At 35.0% G+C, this 22,923-nt stretch overlaps 1 protein-coding gene across 1 annotated transcript in view; it reads right to left on the bottom strand.

Moving 5' to 3' along the window:
- LOC121422868 (G-protein coupled receptor GRL101-like) overlaps window positions 1–22,923 on the bottom strand; it is a 77,404-nt gene that overhangs the window by 44,487 nt on the left and 9,994 nt on the right. Inside the window, exon 2 of the mRNA XM_041618099.1 lies at window positions 6,293–6,411. Within this exon, the coding sequence (XP_041474033.1) occupies window positions 6,293–6,332 (40 nt within the window). The 5' untranslated portion in view covers window positions 6,333–6,411. The remainder of the gene's footprint in view (window positions 1–6,292; window positions 6,412–22,923) is intronic.

The following is a 22,923-nucleotide window of genomic DNA, read 5'->3' as shown; positions in this document are numbered from 1 at the left end:
CTAGAGACAGACTTTCGATATAATGTTGAGTTTGACTGCACTTCTATTCATATACGAAATATGAAATTCGATCTTTTTTTCATTCCAAAGCTTGAGCGTGGGCGCATTTTCTAAAGCTGTAACAATATCAGAAACATGGAAGCGTAAATATCGACATCTTGCTTTTCATCTTTATACTTGCTAAGTAATTGACTGCACTTTAAACTACCACATCTGGCAAAATGATTTCATAAGAAAACGATTCATTGATCATAAATATAATTGTTTTTGAACGCGCACTATAATAGAGTATTAAATATAATGTGATTTTGAGCAAGTGCATACGTATGTTTAAAAGCGAAGCAAATATATCTAGAAGTACATCTTATTTCCTCTAATCCAACATTTTCCCCTAAAATATCATCCATCAGAATTTATAGAGACAATTGGTAAAATCTTCTCTTTGCTGAGAGCGCCTCATGGTTTTTTTTTGTATTAGGAAGCTTTTACTTGCCAACAACTTTAATTTATATACAAAATGAAATACATACATAAAATCAAATATATCTTTAAAAATTATTATATGAATACATTGAAAGCTCATTTAATTAACACTTTATATGTTCTCTTTTTCCCTTTAGTGTTACAATAAAATTGAATCCATTTATCTTTTTCACCTATTGATGAATGTTGGATGAGTAGAAAACGGACTTTACTTTCCAAGTCTGTTCAATTATGATTCTGACCAGAAACAGCGACCCTTTGTCACATATGATAGAAGCACAAGAGGAATCATTTTATTTATAACGGGTATTTACTTATATTTGAGCGATGATTACAAAAAATTACTTATGATTTAGAATATATTGTTTGTAAAACAAACCTCAAGCCTTCACGGTCGCTTCCGAAAAAATAATCTATGTAAATAATTACTATGCGGATAATTTAACATTCAAATGCATCATCCACAAGTAAATGCGTGCTTAATTACACAAATTAGATAGGTGATCAACAAAGGAGAGTTTGGTATAGAGTGCGTCCCAGAAAAAAACGAAACCGAGATTAAGCGATGATTTATCAGAACTTAATCACAAATACAATAGACAAATGACCTACCAATGTAAAGCTTAGAATCTCCTCTCTCATCTGATATTACTTAGATTATTCCTCATTCACGCATGAGTGAGCAAAAACAAATTGAAGAAAGGATACCTAAAAACTCATTTGGCGGGGGGATATCTGAATTTCAAAAAGAAAATCCCATGCCTAAAAGTTTAATATCTGCTCTTTTATTTGATACCTTAATCACAAAAAACGGTCAAGAAGTAAAAAAAAAATATGTTCCCTTGAAACAATGCTTGTATTTCCATAATTTTATTACATAAACGTGTTTTCAACCGGTTTCCCACAGAAGTTATCGCTTTGTTAACAAAAGACTTAATGCATGGCTAGACCATTTTCTGTAATTGAAGTATTAAATTAAAGAGCAGATTTTGAAATTTTTAAAAATTCATTTTTCCTTTTGAAACCAGATACAGCCCGCCAAATGACTTTTTGGTATCCCCTCTTCAAATTCTTTTTGCTCACTCATGGGTGAATAAGAAATAAGTAATTTCAGATGAAAGAAGAGATTCTAAGCTTTATGGTAGGTCATTTGTCTATTGTATTTGTGATTAAGTTATGATAAATCATCGATAGATCTCGATTTCGTTTGTTTTTAATGCCAATCTGAACGACGGAAGTGACCTGCAATATTGTTCACTGTCTATTATTTGCATTTTGTGATCCCGGAAATACAACTTTGTATACAAATTAACCTTTCAGTTATCGATTTTCTAGTATCGAAACAAGTGTTTTAGCTTTATATCGGACTCTACCAGTGCAGGAAATCTTCTTTTTAATCAAATCGGTACGCATACTCCAAAATCAAAATAATCATAATTTTTACAACTTGTTTCTTTTTCGCTTTTTTTTTCGTTCCTGAAGAAACATTCCATTTATTGAGTTACGCGAACTTTGTTTTGATTAATTGGATAAATCAAGTAATTTTACTTATTGAATCTAACTAGATTGAGTAAATTTTCAGCTAATTCAGCAGTGATTTCATTCATACAAAATAACACTGCTATCCCTCATATCTTCGTCGTTTCGTGAAACAATTCCTCATCATTTATCAAAATAAATGTAAAATGCGAATAACAATTAGATCTATCAAAACTAATAGATGATTTGAAATTGTTTTGTTTGAGTTGTTTCTTAATAGTTCAAAATATAATATTGATCTTATTCTTTGTACCCCATCATGAGTGAAATCGATGATGTTTAGCATTTTAGAGGCGCCGAATATAGTTGCCTATTCAATGGCGTCCTTTATTACCCCGGCTTTAGATCCAGCTGCTTAAGGCACTTTGTGCAAGGAATAAGTCCTGCCGGGTACCCATTTACTTCACCTGGGTCGGGTGAATGTGAATCAATTTCTTGCTGAAGGATTTTCCGCAATGGCTAGTATTCAAACCCCCTGTTTCAAATTCTAGAGGCTAATCCACTGGGCCACAGGTTTTAAATAAGAATAATTTATTTGATCGATGATCACAACGAGAGCGTACAGGAGCTAAATACTATCTTTATCATTTTTACCACATGATTGCTTGGTTTTATAAAACAGTAATGTCGAGACTCAAAGCATGTTTTTAGCTTTTTTTTTCTGGGGGAAGATGACGCAGTGACGTACAGTTGGGAGGGGACTTGGATTGGCTCTTGCCCCCCCCCGAATGGTTTTCTACGATTAAGAAGAAAAAAGAAAAAGGAAGAGAAAAGGCTGAAATATGATATTATTTTCTGATCATTACGTCAATATAAATCACAAAATTAGAATTTGTAATAAAAATGTCGAATTTTTGCTCACTCGCAATTGTTTTTCTTATTCTATAATTTTGCCCGATGCGCCATATCTAGCACCTTATATTTTACCTCATTACGCCACGGGGGGGGGGGGGCTATATCATTCGGTAGACTTCTAATCAGTGATAAATCTCTCTTCGGATGAATAATTTTTTTCTTTCATTCTAATCTTTTTTTTTCAAAGAAAAGCAGTATACAAATGAACAAAGTGAAACAATGAAAGAGTAACAAGCAAAACCAGGTCCATGAACCTATACTGGTTCAAGGCAGGTTGGAATGTACAAAAAAGTAAAATTACAAAAGATATAATTTAATCACCAACATGTATCGATACCAGTTTCTACCATGAAAAATGTGATAAATGGAAGAAGTAGGCTTAATAATGATGTAAAAATAACATGGCATATCCAAATTGAAGGGATTTAAAATAAATCCAGATGGACCGTAGTTATAACGACCAGTCGAATTCTAGATTTAGTTTTAATCCTGAAGAATCCCTTCTTAAATATCAAAGTATTTAAATTCAAACCATCGAGATTAAGAAATGAATCTTTAGGATTAAAAATAAGTCTGGAATTCAAATGGTTAATCCTAAACACAGTCCACCTCGATTTATTTCACATCCCTGCCATTTTGAGTGTCTGGGTTGAGGTGGACAAGAGTTAAATCATATTAATATTATTCATGTCAACTTGGTATATAGATTGCTGCAAATGGGAACTAAAAAGGGAAAGTGTGAGATTTTTTCTCTTTATATCGAAATAATGTTTACGGGAATGAATTTAGTCTTTTTTGGGGAAAGCATCTCCTTAGAGAGAGAGAAAAAAACGTTACAGTTATTAACCATATTCCGATTTAATCTCCACCACCACACAACGGAATGTGTGAATAGAAGTAGAAAAGTCTTTATTATTCTTTTCCGTTTTTATCACAGCCGAGGAAAGGATGATACGTCGCTTTAACCCGTCGTTGGACACCGACCGAGCTCTAAAGTATATTATTCAAACTTTTATTATGAGATCATCAAACAAACTTGAGTAAACATTAAGAAATGATAACAGGAGCCTAGTCGGGATGGTCACCACTGTTAAACCATTATTGTGTGGGTGTGTCACGGTGTCTTCTACTTCCCTTCACAGTTTTAATCTGGATTTCCCTACATCAGATTAATCATTATTATTGGTGATTTATCGACCAGCAATGTTTTCGTGTCTCGACAGTGAGCATACAGTATTTGATCACATCATTTGTTTTTTCGATTACTTCCCAAGATCTCTTGGCAGATCCTCAGCAAATCGCATCACTTCACGCCGTCAAACCAAACCATCCAATATTTATTTGCTCAAGAATTGATAGGAGAAGTGACAAGAACATTGAGTTCACATTGACGATTAATTTCTGACGTATTCAAATTCTCTTACATTAAACTTTTCCTTGATATCATGATTTAATATCATAATATATAACGATACCATGAACTGCTCTTGTATTTCTTTGCTACACCAAGGCGATTTCTTGCATTTCTGCAAGGGGTGTAAAGGGGTAATATCGAAAGATTGAGAAGATGAGAATATGATTTGAAAAGTCGTGTTTTGTATTACTTTACTATGATTTGATAATATCAATAAAAAGAAGGAGAATAATAGCAATGACAATAATTATAAAAATGATGTTCACGATGAGTATGATGATGAAGATGATGAGAATGATAATCGATAAATATGATCTTTCATTAAATCTGCTAGTCATAGAAATGCTAACAGGATGAACGCTCCTTTTTAATACTATCCAGTCTGCATCTCGTCATAGAACCTAAACAATTGTGATTTATAGGCTTTTATCATTAATATATCTGCGGCCGGCCCATTTGACAAACGCCTACCGCAGAAATGAAAGTCTTAAAAATTCCGTAGTATGATAATAGACTTGTATAGATGGTCTGTCTTATGATTCTTTAGAACGAAGTCGAACGATTGCAGCATTGCACCAAGTTCTGTCATTAATCAAGCTTGTGTTATAAAAATCATTGACAGAAATATTTTACAAATTCAATATCATCCCATACAATACATATCTACCCCATTCTCCTTCATGCCAATAATTATCAATTTGAATAGCTTCAAAACAATTATCCAAATCACTAGACGACCAGAAACCTGAGGAGAACGTATCAGAAAATCATGAAGAATGAATTAACTTGATTATAAATTTGATTAAAATAACAGAAGAAAACTCTGAACTGCATTAAAACACTACACAGTGACATTCATATTTGAATTTCCTTTAGAGTATGATTGTGAAAAATATGTATGGATATGATTAACATAATTGAGTTAGTAGATATTGAGTATCAGAAATGGTAATATTAAACATTATATTATTAAATCAATTATTTTTTTTACTAACCGACAACTGCTCCCCCCCAAAAAAAAAATAATGATAATGATATTAATAATAAGAATATTTTTAATCTCATAAAAATTATGACATAAATCGGTCATCTTTCATCAGATTCTGATATTTTCATAGATTTGCTTGTTTAAAATCTAGCTTTTTCAAAACACATTTTTTTTTAGTCTACATTATCCCTTAATATCATGCTTAAACAATGCAACAATCTATTTTTTTAAAGTAATACAAGGTTGGAAAATATCCCTTTGACTTCTTTCCACGTGTTTAATGATAACATCAGATTTCTTCACTTATCAAAATCATTAACTCCCTTGATGGCACCATTAACAAAGAAAATGCAAATGAAAGGAACCCCATCATGGTCGGGCGGGGAGCACACGATATAATGACCAAGAAAGTGTCAGTCTTGTACCGTATATCTATGAATTGTGGATACACGTATAACGTGACATATGATGCATGACCAACCGACTATCTCTGACGATTTTGATAACCTTTCATGTTATGGTATACCCGTCAAATGAAAGGATGATGTCACTCTTCTTTACACAAATTAAATGGGCTTCACCATGAGCTTCATACAATCCCAATAAATGTTTATAATTACGTCACTTTCGTCTAACCGCGAGGTTGATAGATTTGTTTTTTTGGAATAAGTTTCTTCCTAGTTCTGGTTCTGTTTCTTCGTACAACTACTAGTATAGTTTGACGGATACGCTTGCTACTTTTTCCAAGTTCGCTATTTTTATTAAGTTCCTTGTGTGTCAGTAATAAATTTCAAACGTTTCTTTCTCGAAGATTAATGCTATATTATTTTAATACATATCAAATGGCAACATACAAAAAAACATGTTACAGGGGATGAAATTGAATATTGAAATGGGAGGACATTGTCATGAATATCATTCGAATATTTACATGAAATACTAACTGAAATAAGATGTGGCTTGTGAATTCAATTTCATACAACCGATAACATATAAAAAAAAAAGATTCTTACCTATTCCAGAGATAAGGAAAAGGGCAGTCTGCTGTCCCATCTTATCGTTGTGTACCTCACTCTAAATGCCGTTCTGCAGAAACAGAATCAATGCAGACATCTGTCATAGACTGTAGATTCTGAACCAAAATACGGGAAATTGAGATAGTAATATAAAAACAAATGAAAAATATTGACACCAATGATCAAAAATAATAAAAAAATATCAATGCAAGTAATCAAGGAGTTTATGGGCCTACTAATGAAAATAATGATGATAACATCATGATGACATCGTGATGATATCACAAGCAATAATATATGAGTTTGTTTGAAGTCAATTATTCGTCTTAATACGATAGAGAATGTGCTAAAATTATTTTTGTACCTAACTGCGCTTATAGTATGGAGAGAGGGAGCCCACCAGTTTCAAATAATACATAGTTATTAGTTCAACCTGATACACACATGAATAGCATGTGTACGAGTGTATAATGGATTTCTGTTAAATCAACCGTGTTTCATTAGGAATTCATCCCATTCAATATAACGTTTATGATGAGCAGACGCCGCAAAGGGCTCACCTAATTGGTTGATTTATTTGAGAAAGGATGTTTGTTACCATCACCCTTATATTTTAATAATAACGTTCACAATAATGATGGAAGTAAAGTGATTTCATACTTTAGAAAAGGCTTACAGTAATTTCGAAATGGAGGGGGTGGGGTGACGTATAGGCCTAAATGAGTATGATATGACCGAAATAAGAAAACGCGGTACTATGGGTGCAAAGTAAGTTCGTAAGGACTTTGCACCCTTGGTTTAATCTTCGGACAGCGTAAAAGAAAGTTTGGAAACAAACTAAACGTCTCTTATTGCTCTTCGTCGACCTCACATGCGACTATGCACCTGAACGTACCCCCTTGGATGGTCCATCAGGGCACTCACCCAGGTGAAGAGGGGTGTGCCTTACCGCATCTCTCTTGGTTCATTTCCCACGCAAGAGGTACTCAACGAGCATCGAACACCCGCTCGATGATGCTATCGTTTTTCCGAGACTGTAATACGAGCGCGATCGTGACTCTGAGAAGCAGACGACACAATACGTTCCCGCAAAAATTGAAAAATAGGGGGGAAAAAACCCGCGCATATTAAAACACAAAACACGCCAAATGAAATATCACAATGTACGACGAGTGTGCTCTGTGCTCACTTGTTGCGCACCTTTTGCCCTAACCACTTCAACAGGTGAGTGTGTGTTCCACGTACTGTGTGGGATCTTTAATTCATTCATGAAGGTTTCGCCTAGCTTATTAGCCACGACGGAAACACCATTTTCACGAATGCAACGTGTTTCATTCGTTCATTGCCAGTGACTAAACTCGCATGTATTCACACATTTTATAAAGAGTTACAATAATGACTACCTTTGACAAAAATAAATGTTTTCATTTTGTTAAGTTTTTTGTGAGTGATATCGGTCTTAGTCTTAATAAAAGGGTATACAATCATATATTATCAAATTAATCGCACCTCCCCCAAATCAAAAGAAACCTCAAATACCATTATACCAACAACCTCTACATCATTCGGAACAATTTCATGGTAAATGAAACCTTTGTATTTTGGATTTTATTTCATTCTTTAAGGCGATTTTGAAGATAACATGTTTTACGATTTTACAGTTTATAGGAAAGTTGATGGTACTAGGCGGATCCAGGATTTTCAAAAGGGGGGGGGGGCACATTTTCCGAAGAAAAAAATTGACAGGCAAAAAAAAAATTAACCATCGGCTTTTTTACATTACAAATTTGAATTTTGCTTCTGTGCCCCCCTCCCGGATCCTCCAGTGGTACTAGGAGGAAGTGAACCATCACTCTGAGTGTTTAGTGGCAGATCCGAAATATTTTATTGGTTTGTAAATTATTGTTTTAATTCTTAGTTTTGGGTAAAATCATCAAACAATCGTTAATAATATGCTATTGATATATTCTAGCAACACTTACACGCTTACCAGCCCTCATCCTCAGTTTCGAACACCAACATGTCCCCTCGAATATTTCATAAAGTGTGTTATTTCACAACTCAATTCTTTTCCATATTGTTTTTCCAAATTGATTTTTAATGTAATTTTGCTTCAAGTTGTGGTATCAACAGAGGCTCTGCTAAACTTTGAATATTTCCGTGTTTACTATATAGGTCTTGTTGTTCGATGATATAGCAAATCTTCCTTCGGCTGTTTCCTTCCATCTCAGTTACATCATTGGACTAAACAAAATGTCATTTATCGTTACATTTAATCATATGTTCTATTACCCTCTGACACCATGCCTTCGCTCTGTAATTTTCTAATTAAGTTTAAAAAGTGATCCTTCAAAATATTTTCTCCCTGCTCTGATTTAGTTCCGAATTGTAATCTTATATTGCACGCCTTGGTTCTCCAACAAACCTATGAAACATGACTATCCTTGCTCCCAGTTCTGTCTCTCTGTCTCACTACGTCTATCCCTCTTTCCACCAGGTCCCTCTTCTACCCCATCCATCAGATGAAAATGGATGCTCCTGAAGGACGTTGTCAATATTGATCCAAAGGTATTTAAGCATGATAACTTGATATCGGAAATAAGAACAATGTTATATCTTTGTGAGATACAGGAGGAAGAGAGTATATCCCAATGTCCCAGATCCTAACAGATAAGAGGTTCGTGGCATAGGGTTAAGGATGAGGTTAAATCTGCTTTATAAACGAGTACGCTGCGTCGTATGAGAGACCCAGATTTTCAGGGGGCACATCAAACCGGTGACAGTGTTGCCCGAGTCATTAGTGGGTGGTGATACAGAAAAGCGGAAAGTGGACTCAAGTCGCTTCGAGATCATCATTCCCCTGATACATATAAGCAGGCTCAAGTCGCCTATTCACGTGACACGAGCCGCCTTTCTTTCCATGTCAACATTTTATATTGTTCGTTAGCAATACTATTGTTTGCTATTTCTAGTTCAGTGGTCAAGCCGGCCTGAGCCGATTTGAGGGCGGTCCTGAAGGCGCTGTCAAACCACATCCGAAAGGGACTCAGTTCAAGGCAGCGTCAGTCCGGCAATCAAAAAAGAGTGATATACATAAGTCGAGCCGCCTCCGACGCCGTCTTCAGTCCACTTTCAGCGTGTGTAGACGAATATGTCATCAGTAAAACAATAAATCAGAGCGCGAACGAAGGGTAGACAATGTCACACAGCTACATAACAAACATATTCTGCTGTGCTCAAAAGTTAGTGAACCCACCAGAAAATACACTCCTTCCTGCTGGTTATTGAATGTAGACAACTCCACAATTTTCGGCGAGCCCAAAGGAAAAATATAAATATAGTAGTATATTATCTGGCTTCTCAATTACACGTTAAGCAAGTTCATTTTCTGGTGGGGCTTGCTAAATTTTGAGCACCACTGTTGCTAGATGTTCTCGGTAAAGTGTGTGCCTGTCGAATTAAACGTCGTGGGTTCGAGTCTACGCGGGCGGATGACTGAAGCCTGCGTTGTAAGCGTCTCTACCACGTTTCATAGAAGCAGGCTATGTTAAGAGTGGAAAATACTCCGTCCCTCGGATAGGACGTTAAATAAAGAATCCGTGGTCTATGTGCACTCCCCCAATCAGATAAATGGGGAGGAGAAACCTGTGGGTCAAAGTGATTTAGATCGCTTTTCGCCTCCCAGGCATAGATGACGCCAAATAATGATAATAATGATAACTTTACCAAAACAAAATTAATAGATCTAAAAGACCTAAAAGCATTTTTCATTTTAAAAGATAATAATCTGATTCCCGTGGGACTGTAATTAGAATATTTAATCTGCATACTACCTTTCCATTATTTTTTTCTTTTTTTAAATTGGAACATACCTTCCGACCAATCAGAAGAATAGGATTCTACGCACGTATTATTGAAATTCCTCTAATCGCGCTGATTGCGTTCCCCATCTTTTAGATGAAATCATGAAGACACATGCCTTCTTCTGAATATCACACCATACTACACCGATTCCGCCGTGTAGGACAACGCAATGACTATGTACAGGGTAACTTCAAAAGTTGGACTCGTTGGGTAAATTAACTTTTCTATTTTTTCTGTTATAGTAAAGGTTTAGGCGCTCCCCAATATGCAAACTCAACTTGTTATCCCTATGATATAAAGAAAATGATGATGATGAAGATGATGATAGTGTTTATATTGTTTTTTATGTTGATACTTGGTAGCCCAATCACCCTGTTGATAATGATAGATTATGTTATTGCTGGTATTTTTGTAAATGTTGTTGATGATAATGACGATGATAACAATGACAAATTTACATCAAGTATGTTAAAGGAAAATAAAACTTTTGGAATAAGTGCAAAAACAGAAAAAAACAGATCAACAAAAGTTTGAGAAAAATTGAATGATTGATAAGAAGGTTATAAGCATTTGAAGTTTAGATCATTTTTGAAATGTAGATCCTCCCATTGGCAATGAGACAAAGATGGGTGATGTTACATGATTTGTGAACATCTTTGCCATTACTTTTGTATATATTTCACTTAAACTGCCTCTTTTATTACATCTATCATTAGGTCATGTATTATTTTTATAGGAGGGCATGTAATACAGATTTGCAGAGAATGCATTGTGGATAAAGAGTTTGTATCACCATAAGAAAACAAAAGAAAGACATTTGGGGGGGGGGGGCATTTTATAGTCCATCAAAGGGAAAGTTGTTCACACCTGGCATCACATATCTTTGTCTCATTGCTAATGCATTAGTGATCGCAATATTCAAATGCTCAGAACTTTCTCATTATTTGTCCGATTTTTCTCAAACTTACTTTGACCTTGTTCTCTGATGTTTCTGTTTCCACACAAGCCCACTTGTTCAAAACGTTTCATTCCCCTTTAAGAATAATGGTAATGGTGAGTGTATTGAATATTTTTAAGGAAGTAGTGATGGTGGCGACAATGATAAAATCGAAAGAACTATGGTTATAATGGTGATATGAAGAAAGATCCGTGATGATCCTTTTGGGATGAATGGAACATGCATGTAGGCGGTGAAGGGGGGGGGGGGGTACAAACATACCATCACCTACCATGCCTACACCTCCCATTGGGTGTTTATTATGATCAATTTGAATTATGTCTATAGACAGTGCGTCATAAGAATGATGTTCACCCCTCACACACTATCCATGAAATACGACCATCGAAGGTTAATAAAGAAGGAAGAATTACCATTGTCGCCGCTAGCCAATTTTTCTCAGTATTACTTTTGTGCATTGAATAACATTCTTTACATTGCTCATTCGCTTTGATGAGGAAAATTAATCTCCTTTTTGATTGTGTTGAAATACGCACTGAGAGTTGTTTACAAATGTACCAAGAACATAAATATTATGTTGATAAAAGGAATGATTTATCCATTGGGGTTTTTATATTAGACCCCTGTGTGTTATATTCTAGATAGAGCAGTATGTTTTTGTTTAACCCACCATGGGCATTTAGAGCAGTATGTTATTTTGCACGAATAAGACTTCTGAGAATAAAATTACATTTTATAGTTTGGATGCACATCCAGAATTTTTACAAGTTATTTTGTCATTATACATTGTTAAAGACAACCAACTATTGTAATAATAATAATAATAGCTGATTTTTATAAAGCGCTTTGTGCCTGAGGATACAAAGCACTGCTATTATTACCCCGGCTTTAGCGCGAGCTACCGTCACCGGCGCTCAGTGCACGGAAGGAATTACTCCTGTCGGGTACCCATTCACCTCACCTGGGTCGAGTGTAGCACAGCGTGAATAAATTTCTTGCTGAAGGAAAAGACGCTATGGCTTGGATTCGAACCCACGACCCTCTATATTTCTTCAAGTCATATTAACATGTTTCGTATTAACTGACCTTTTTAAAAACAGTGGTTTTATTGAAAGAAATAAAATATATGTAAGTAGTGAATATATTTTGTTTCCATCTCCAAATATGAATAACCAACTAATCCAACTTAAAATGTAGTATCGTCCAACATTCCAATCAGTAAAAGTTTTCTGTTATTTTTTGTTCATACGTTGTTTATGTAATTTTATGTGACAAAGTTGATCTTTGCATTTAAAGCTATTCAGCTCCAGTATACACTGCATATCCAAAAAAAAGTTTACACTTCGAAAAAATCCTGTAAAATTATACATTTGTAATATTCTGAAGATTTTTCCACATTTTAACATTAGTACAGATCCATTAAAGCAAATGACGATATAACTGTCGAAAAATATTTCCGCTTGAGTGAGCACCACTTACTTTTGAAAAGTTAGTGAAAAATGATTTGCGCAGAACTTTGAAATAGTTATGGAAATAAAAGTAGAACTTAAACATGAAGAAAAAGTGGAATTTAGCTAGTAAAATTGATTTAAAGATATCTTTTAACCTTTTTGACTTGTTTCCTTGCCCACAAACACTTCAAAGTGTGCGTTGCGCCCCACCCCACTCCCCCACACACCGAGGCCATCGTGACGATATTTGCTTTACACTGAGCTGTGATTTACATGGAATGGCTTAGGCTTTATTTTCATTCTGTTAATGAGTATCGAGCTTGGAAAATGTGTGGAGAAATAAGTATTAATGAAAAATGAAATGTAAACCCACTTTCAATAATAAAAACTTCCTGAAAAAATGCTGGAGATGTCTGATATAAACTTTTGTTCAGATTCAGTTATGTCCTCAGATCCAGCTGGCACTAAAATGGTAAAGGTTGTGCTTACTAAGTGTTGAAATTTCAATTTGGGTGGCAAAATTGTTACAGAATGCTTGAATGTGTCCGTTTTATTTCAATTGACTAAAATTGCAAGGGAAATGTATGAAAAATGTTTCGCAGGGCGAGTTTGATTTCGCCCTTCCCCCTTGACACAGCGTGAAAATGAGCATTTCTGCGCAAACAGATTTCTGCGAGCTTTACAAAAATGGACAGCGCTCACTCAAGTGTAACATTCTGACAAAACTTTTACTTTCATTGGATAGATGAGACCCAAACCCAAAATTATATGTGAAAAATTTACCCACATGTTGTATATTTTTTCATTCCCAGGGCTTTTTTAAAGTGTAAACTTTTTTTTGATACGCACTGTATAAAGTTTTTTTTTATTAATATTAAGTTTCTAGCTTTAGTAGTATATATTTTCTGAAGGAATTAAGTTCAAATAAAGTATAGAATCCAGTTATGAAACAACACAATACAAATCAGTAAATAGTTCATGTGTTTAATGGATTGTCAGACCCAATGACGTGAATTATTTGGGTAATTGCCTAAACCAATAAATCATTCAATAAATTGGCAATGGAACCCCATTACCTGTGGTAATTAGCGCACGATCTCGATGACTTTGCGAGAAGAAAAATTACACAATCACATCAATAGAGCCAAGACCCTTTTACGGGCCTATATTATGAAAAAAACCTTCACATTATTTTGTTCTCTACTGCCCCCTTCCAATTATATGTGTTCTACAACGCTCTCCAATTAGCTCCACACTGAATACAATGAATCATTAACCATTATCACAAAAACACTGTCACTGAGGTGGCGATACAATCACCTTCAACTGACCCACTTAATCACTGAGGTTAATGCTGGATGGTGTTATAAATGAGAAAAAACACAAAGTTTTATTACAAAGAAGTTTTGTTACATCATTTGCAGTAACGAAATATCAATTAGTAAATAGAATAAATACCCAGATATCATGCAAAATTATAGGAAAAACTATTCCATACATTTACATCATGTTTATAGATGTCTAAACGGGGCAGCAGTGGCTTCGAGTTCTATCAAGGTAATACAATAATGTCATTTTTTCTTCATGGGCAAAACCTCACGCAAAAACAATATAATTCCAATATATTAAGTGAAATTGATCGAAGAAAACAATGATAACTTTACCAAAACGGAACTGAAAAATATCAGAGACATAAATCTTCACATTGAGCATTTTTCAATGAATGATGTCACGTCATCATGAACATGCAACTAGCCAAATCATGATGTCATCACCGAACTCTTAATTTTGATTTTACTATGAAGAATTAAAATTATTCCATAGTCACTTCAATAAGTCACTTCATTCAGTTTAATCAATGTTGAGCAATACATTTTCTACATAATTATTGTATGATTTTGTGAATTTATTTTGGTTATAAATGGTTAATTTTTTGTTACTGAATTTATCCACTGTATATGAATATGTCAATACCATGACATTTTGTACAATTATTTATATTATAAAAATGGATAATTATTTGACTTTTGTGAACAGTGTTTTGTTATTATATTTAATTGTTATAATTTAAACTGAATGATTAATAAATATTATTACAAAACAAAAACAAAACAAGTGCCAAAGATGCAGCTTAGTTTATACCTCAGTGAATTTTATTTTTTTAAATATAAAACAACATGATAATCATGATTTTCATGTATAAGATAATCAGTTCACTCTTTGGGTATTCATACTAAAATGCATAGTTACTTTTCAAAATAATGAAATTCATTGACTTCCTTGATATTTTCCACTCCATTTTGTCGATTGTTCTGATCGGTTGTTTTTAGTCATATACATGTAATTATAATCACAATATACAGGAGTATCCCCTTTTATATTTTTGCCCATTCATCTACCATTTCAGTTATTCAAAATCATCACCCAACTCTCATATGACGATTCACTTGATCATGGATTATTATAGCAATATGTTAAAAATATAAGTATATATACTCTAAGATTAACATCCCCGGCACATTTCGGATCTCCAATGCACACATCCTCAAATGTTTTCCACTCCCATTCGATCATTATAGGCATAAAAAACCCAAAATGAAACATTATACCTAAAACCCACCTACTTTCACGTCGAATTGCACTTTTCAGCCATTACAATGTCAATTGCCCGTAAAACAAGCTGTGATGGCTGCTTATCTACAATGTGATAATAAGTGTTAGTTATAGGATCTTTGCTTGTTTCGAAAGCGTGTCACTCCCCGTGTTACAATCGAGTTCTATTTCTCAGTGATGACGTCATCAAATCACGGGGACACCACAGAATATAAAGCTAGATGATCTAATGTTGCTGTATTGCCGACGAAGTAGAGTTCGTTGGAAGAACTAGATCAAGATCACAGAAGAAGAAGTAGTAGAATTAGCCGAAGAAGTAGTTCTTTGTTTAAATCATTTTTTTTTCATAAGTATTGTTTCATTGTTTTCATATCTTTGTTAGATAATTGGTGAAGGTGGTGGTGGGGATAAATTATAAGATGAGAAAGAAGGAGAGGCGGTTGTATTAGTGTCAACAATAATACTGATGTTGGCGGTAATGGTGGCAGAAGTTGCAGCAGAAGTCGTTATATGATTTAGTAAAGTGTGTAGCAGTAGTAGTATTAGAAGTAGAAGTAGTAGTAGTAGGTTAACCCCCCCCCCCGTCGATCTATCTCTGGTAGTAATAAAAGCAGAGGTAGTAATAATAGCAGTAGCAGTAGTAGATTGAAAAGGAGAAGGAACGGATGGGATGGGTGAAAGCAGCGGCATAATGAAAAAAAGTGGTATTTGTTTTATTGAAATATAATTAACGTCTGTTGGGTATGTTCATATCATCATTAGATATCAATGTATACATTACATTTAATAATAAAACGCCAAAACAATTTTTACACAATGATGTGGAATATTTTTACCGTGTCACTCGTATTTCTTTCCTCTCTCTCTTTGTTTCTCTCTCTCTCTCTCTCTCCCTTTCAAGCAAACCCCTACTTTTGCACGTGTTGATTTAAATAAGATGAATTCTAAGAGCAATGATATGTGTGGAAATACAACATCTCCTACGTTATCTGATATTATATTATTATTATTAGCGTTATTTAGACTGCTTAGAGCGTGTGCCCTGAAGCTTGTATTCTTTTCTTTTCCCCTCACACTATCCTCATCTCAAGTTATTGAAATGTAACAAGTTCATATCAGCTTTAGATAGCAAAATAGACAAGGGGAGAAAACGAAGATCAATATGATAATTTCCAATTAAACAGGGTGTTATCATCGGTAGCAATGCATATCACAAACAATCGCCACTGATGATCAGTAACGTGTCATCCAAACGCTGTCGCCACTAGTGATTCCATTGCAACACTCAGGTGATCACTAACACGTCGTTTACATGCGATGTGTACGTTCTCTGCTCCAACGAGCAGCATTGTGACGTAAATTGAATCACAGCAAAATATCCCATGTATAATGGTGATTTTAAATACGTCACAATGAAAACAGGTATACGCTGTATAAACTTTATCCTAAGCTCCACCAAGTTATCACCACTTGTGATTGGTAGCATGGTAGTTAGATGTCATCACATCACGTCTTCAAATCCAGTGGTAATAGATAATCGATTGAGGTTGGTCACCACTGGAAAAAAAATAGAGCTCTAAGTGTGTGACCTATCACCGCTGGTGATTGACAACATAATACATCGCCATTGATGATAAAGTCCGTATGTATTATGGTTTTAGTAAGTTCACATCAGCAGTAGATAGGGCATTATCCTACGAGGGGGGAAAGTCGAGCGAAAATCGGATGTTTCAAAAAGAAATAGCTAAATTTCAGCAGATTTACAAAAGATGTGCGTTACATTTAAGCTTTTTATCCTTCGCATGTCAATGATAAGTAGAGTAGGTTTAAACTATTCAAAAGGGGAAACCCCAAAACAAATGCATTTCTCACCAAACATCGGCGGAGGTTAAATGCCCAGAATGTACCTCCATTTTTACACGTTTTCGTTATTTATATTTTTCTCTTAAGTTGTATCTTCCCTTCGTTTCACCTGCATAGCAGAGTGAGACTATAGGCGCCGCTTTTCCGACGGAGCCGCGGTGGCATCAACACCAAATCTTAACTGAAGAAAGCATAATAAGTATATGGACCTAGTTCATGAATCTTGTACATATTTTTAACCAAGTGTTACTTACCATCCTGCCCTCGTTTCAAGTCACATGACCAAGGTCAAAGGTTATTTAGGGTCAATGAACTTTGGCCACGTTGGGGGTATCTGTCGAACTACCATCATAACTTTGAAAGTTCATGAATCTGATTCATGAAACTTGCATGTAAGAGAAAGTATCACTGAATTTCCTATGCGAAAATTGGCCAAGTTGGGGATATTTGTTGAAGTACCATCATAATTTTGAAAGTTAATTGGTCTAGTTCATAAAACTTAGACATAAGAGTAATCAAGTATCACTGAATATACTGTGCGAATTTCAGGTCACATGACCAATGTCAAAGGTAAATGAACTTTGGCCATGTTGGGGGTATCTGTTGAATTACCATCATAGCTTTGAGAGTTAATGGATCCGATTCATGACACTTGGACATAAGGTTATTCAAGTTTCACTGAACATCCTGTGCGAGTTTCTTGTCACATGATTAAAGTCAAATGTCATTTGAGGTCAATGAACTTTAATTGAGTTTGGGTTATTTGTTGAATTACCATTACTCTCAAAGTTTATTGGTCTAGTTCATAAAACTTGGACATAATATTGATCAAGTATCACTAAACATCCTGTGCGAATATCAGTTCACATGACAAAGGTCAAAGGCCAATGAATTTTGGTCATGTTGGGGTATCTGTTGAATTGCCATCATAACTCTGAAAGTTTATGGATCTGATTGATGAAACCTAACATAAGAGTAATCAAGTATCACTAAACATTTAATGCGAGTTTCAGGTCACATGGCGAAAGTCAAAGGTAATTTAAGGTAATTGAACTTTGGCTATTTTGGAGGTAATTATTAAAAACTTTCAAAGTTTATGGATATAGTTTATAATTGTGGAAATAGGGGTAATCAAGTATCACTGACAAATCTTAGGTCATACGATCATGGTCAAATATCATTTAGGGTCAATGAACGTAGTATTGTATCATTATATGAATGGTGTTTTGTGAATAATTATTTTAAAGTAATTTTCAAAGTCAACACTGCTGATATATTGGATCGCGTGATACAGGCGAGACTGCCAGAGGCGCTCCATTTGTTTGTTCTGATTTTTTTTTATATCAAACCTCCCAATCCGATGACAGCTAACTTGTATTAATTACTCCCCGATCGCTATACCTTCTCAAACTCTAAATCATTAGTGTTATCCTTTTACCTTTTATAATTTTGCGGGTTTTTTTTGTATGTTATGTAGCTTATCGTCTATATCCTCTCCTGCTTAAACTCTCGAATATTTTATTTCTCCCTCTTCCACTTACTTTCGTGATCCCATACTGATATATAAACATGTATATCATCCCCTTGTCTGTTCTGGTTTTACGCAATAATTTTAGATTTGTCAAATTAACCAAATTGTTGGTAAATCTGTGTCAATTTTAGCAAAACTTCTTGTAGATTCTGAACAATAAATATGTATGTTATTTTGCACATTTTTATCGTTCGAACACAGTCATATTTACCTAAACATCGGTTATTTTGACCAACCCCCTTTCATCACTTATAAACATTCAGAGGGATTGTCTTAAGCTTATGATATTGGTGTCAGAGAATCACAAGAGACTAAAAATCCCTGATAGGAATCAATTATATTCAAGTCAATCATAAAACAAAACACAAGGGCTATTACAAATATTAATGTGGTGTTTTTAAACACTTTTTTAAACGTAAAAACTATCATCAGCGAGTGCGTGCATGGTAAAACGAATTCACAAGTTAAAACGAATTTGAAGAACGTCATTATCGTGAAGTATTTTTAAAGGTAAAGATGCTCTTCCATGAAACTTTTAAACAATTTTAATTCATTATTTCGCATATTATAGTATTATCAACAAGTGATCGTTTTCATGGCTCCCCATCATGATCACTACACTGCAAAAACTCCGGTGTTGATTTGACACCAGCCCGGAATCTATATATTTCCACACCAGAAACAACACCAGTTTGGAATCAAACCGATGCTGTTTTAATACTAATTGGGGTTGTATAAACATCTTTCTGGTGATAGACCAAAGCGAAACTGGTGTTGTTTAACACTTCTCCTGTGTGGACATATATAGATTCCGCTCTGGTGTTAAATCAACACCGGAGTTTTTGCAGTGTAGGTATCTCTACGAATCTACTCGACATTCAATTTTACCTGTATGATAGCCATATTGACCTAATTCTACAAGTTTCCAGTGATATTGCAACTTCCTCAGGGTAACCAGAAGTAGCCAGTACTGCCCTTTCTCACTAACAAAATGATACACCTGTGCATGATACATATGTCTCTTGTGGGGAATCACCCCTATCCTTTGGACAATCATGTCGCATTATTTTCGCTATTTTTCACGTTCTCATTCAGGCATCCTATCCGAAATGATCCGAGCATCTGATTGCCCCAGATATCCGATCCGATTCGCTGCAATTGTTGTTATTTCTATTAGTATATATTTCAAACCTTTTACCTATCATATAATCTTCATTTAGTTGAACCGGTAAACATGTCACCTGCAAACAGACTCAAATACAGATGACACCACATTGAATTGGACATTATGTAGACATTTCGGATAATTTGAGTAATTTATGATGTTCTTTTAACTTTGTTTTGAGTATGGGGCTTCAAAGAACATCAATCTTGATATTATTCTTTATGACTCACCTTTAATGTAGGGAATTGGCTTAAAATGTGAAATAAATGAATGAAAATGTTCATCCAGATGAAATAGAGACGATGTCATGCCGCCCCCCCCCCCGCTTTTAATTATTAAAAATAAAAGGTACCGATACCTTTCGGCTCTCGAATTTCCAATAAAACACCAGAATGCTGAGCTGAACAATTCATGCCAATGTGTGTTTATTTTGATATGCTGTATTACAATACTATGAATTACAAAACTCGTATGATCACAAAGTGATAGAGGAAACATATTTGTGTTAGTTTGATACACTCTCAAAATGTTATACTTATTATACTTACATATACAGATGAAACATCGGAGTGTTTTAGGCATGTTGAAAAGTGACCGAATTCATTTTTAATAGCAGGAATCCTTGAGAATGAGAAAAGGTCTCTTGATATGATGTTTATTCAAATTAATGTAGAGGGTATAGACGCTGTGCTGGTTCAGTGCATGGTATCAGGTGAATGTAGGACTTTCTTCTTTTTATTTTGTCAGATTTAATATTCAAAGTTAGCGTTCGTCCTGGGAGCTTTTCTCTTTCACTCGTAGAGATAATGGGTAGTTTTCGCATTTACTATGGGGAAATTGTACAACGCATCGATTCCTATGAAAATGCAATTAAAATCACAATGGAGAGCTGAGAGGCTTTTGTCGAAGGTTGGTGGACAGGGACAACATATCATCCGAAGATTTGCACCGGACGAACAATTGCAAATATGTCGTTGTCCAGACTGAAGAGATTCCTATGCTGTCCCGGTCCACAAACTTTCGACAAAAACCTCTTAGATCTCCATTATGATTTGACTTGCATTTTCAAAGGAATCATTGCGTTGTAGAGAGTTCGGGCCCGTTGTAAATGCAAAATGTCCGGAATTTATCACTCATGACCTGACAAAATATTTTACGGAGTAGTTATGGACCTGTTGTAGAAGGTTCATGGAGTAATCAAGGTAAGCATTTTGTCATCTCTAGGTTTTCTGCAGTGGATGAGGCGTGTTGAAAGTAATTAAAATCTAGTTATATAAGCGTCACATCGAAACGAATTCAAATACCGCCAAACAAAAGAAGAGGAATTTGCAAAAGATATCACATTCTAATCATATCGTCCCAGAAAATTCCCTCACTGGATTTGTAATCATTCAACAAAATTGAATCGGGATTAAAAAGACAATGAGCTACCGGGGATCATTTTACGGATTCGGGCACTGTCGTTATTATCGAAAGTAAGACTGTGAATGTAGGTGTAAAGCGATGAAACAGCGAAGAAATGGAGAGAGAGGGGGGGGGGGGGTGCGAGCGTATCTGTCTGTATGTTTAAGAAATAATCATTTATCATCACTAGAAGGGTTGTATTGGAAGATCTTAGAGACAGCATCACAGTATTAAAATGAGACGCCTTTGGTAACTTTGTATAGTCAGGGAAATATATTTCCATCCGTTTATCTTTGGGCGCTTCGGACCGAAAACAACCGACGCACGTGTTTCAATAAATTTAATTGAAATTATGAACAAACATGACAAAACGAGATTTCTTCTGAGGTACTTGCATGCAGGCACTTGTACACAGAAATGACAGGGCAAGAATTGCGGCCTTAAGTTGATAAACTACCATTTTACCTTGTATCTATATCAATCATAGAAAATGAAGTACCATGAAAAAAAAAGTTGGTAGAACTTTTGTTCAAGTAATGATAATAATAATAGCAATGATAATAATAGTAATACCAATAATGATGATAATAATGAAGATAATACTTACCATCAAATAGTAAGGAAAATATACCAAACAATCAAAATTAAAAAGGTAGAAGATATAGAATATTTCAGAGAATAAAGGGAAATATTCGTTTATGTCAAAAAAAAGAAAGAAAATAAACGTATACCTTTTCACACCATATCAATGAAAAAAAGAACAGACAGGATTTGTAAAGAAAGTAAAAGATGAAAGTGCTTTGACCATTTTCGAAAACTGGTAAGCTAGTAATGAATCAAATATTACTGATAATGTACTTTAAAATGAATTAGATTGCACTTCAGGGATCACAAAAGGCACTTGCGAAAGCGACAAGGAATTGCGCAATACGATATCAAGGCGGACGATTTTAAGACAAGCATTAACAACCTCAACCTTCTTTACCATATGTGTTGGACTGAATAATGTAGGTCCGTAGTAATTAAGGTGGTAATGATTTGGTTACCGATCAACACCATTCATGGCCTCGTACCCCAATGGGTGTGATCAGGAGTCAGAATGTAAAAAGAGAGGCAAATCAATCAGAATGTAAAATAAAAGGAGAGGCAAACCGGAATGAAGATGAGAAGATGGCGATCGAAGAGAGACAGAGAGGAGAGAAGACAGTATGCTAAAGGGAGCGAGAGAGGGAGAGACACAGAGGTAGGCGTTGATGTGCTATGAAAGAACAATTTTATTGCTATACTAAAAGCGGCTTAAGTCATCAGTCACACCTCTTTCTGTCGAATTTTTTAGTTTGTTCTAACCTAAATTCTCTGAAATTGTCTATTTGGTACTGCATTTTGAGTATCTGTAGATAAGTTAAGCTGAAGATCTAGAGGAAGTAAATTACATTAAAATTCTTAAATATGTTGAACGTTATGTTTTCCCCCATCATTTAACCCGACCTATTCTCCCTCTCTTTCTCCTCTTCTTTCATTTCTTTTTTTATTTTCGCCCTTCCAAATCCTTCTGCATATTGTTTCGGAAATTTTTTTTTTATCGTCCATTTGCATAACTAGGATTATTTTGGGGGCGCAACTTTGCACCAACAAAAACTGCCTTCACATCGAACAGGTTGAAAATCTCTCCAGAAACGGGTTAAATTGTACACAAATTTGGCCTAACCAGAGTTTGTTACCATGGTTACTGCACAATTCGGTTGATTGTCAATTTGGTGACAAAACCAAAATATGAAA

The sequence above is a fragment of the Lytechinus variegatus genome, chromosome 1 (genome assembly GCF_018143015.1).
Source record: "Lytechinus variegatus isolate NC3 chromosome 1, Lvar_3.0, whole genome shotgun sequence".
Lineage (NCBI taxonomy): Eukaryota > Metazoa > Echinodermata > Echinoidea > Temnopleuroida > Toxopneustidae > Lytechinus > Lytechinus variegatus.
This window is presented reverse-complemented; position numbering and strand designations above follow the sequence as displayed.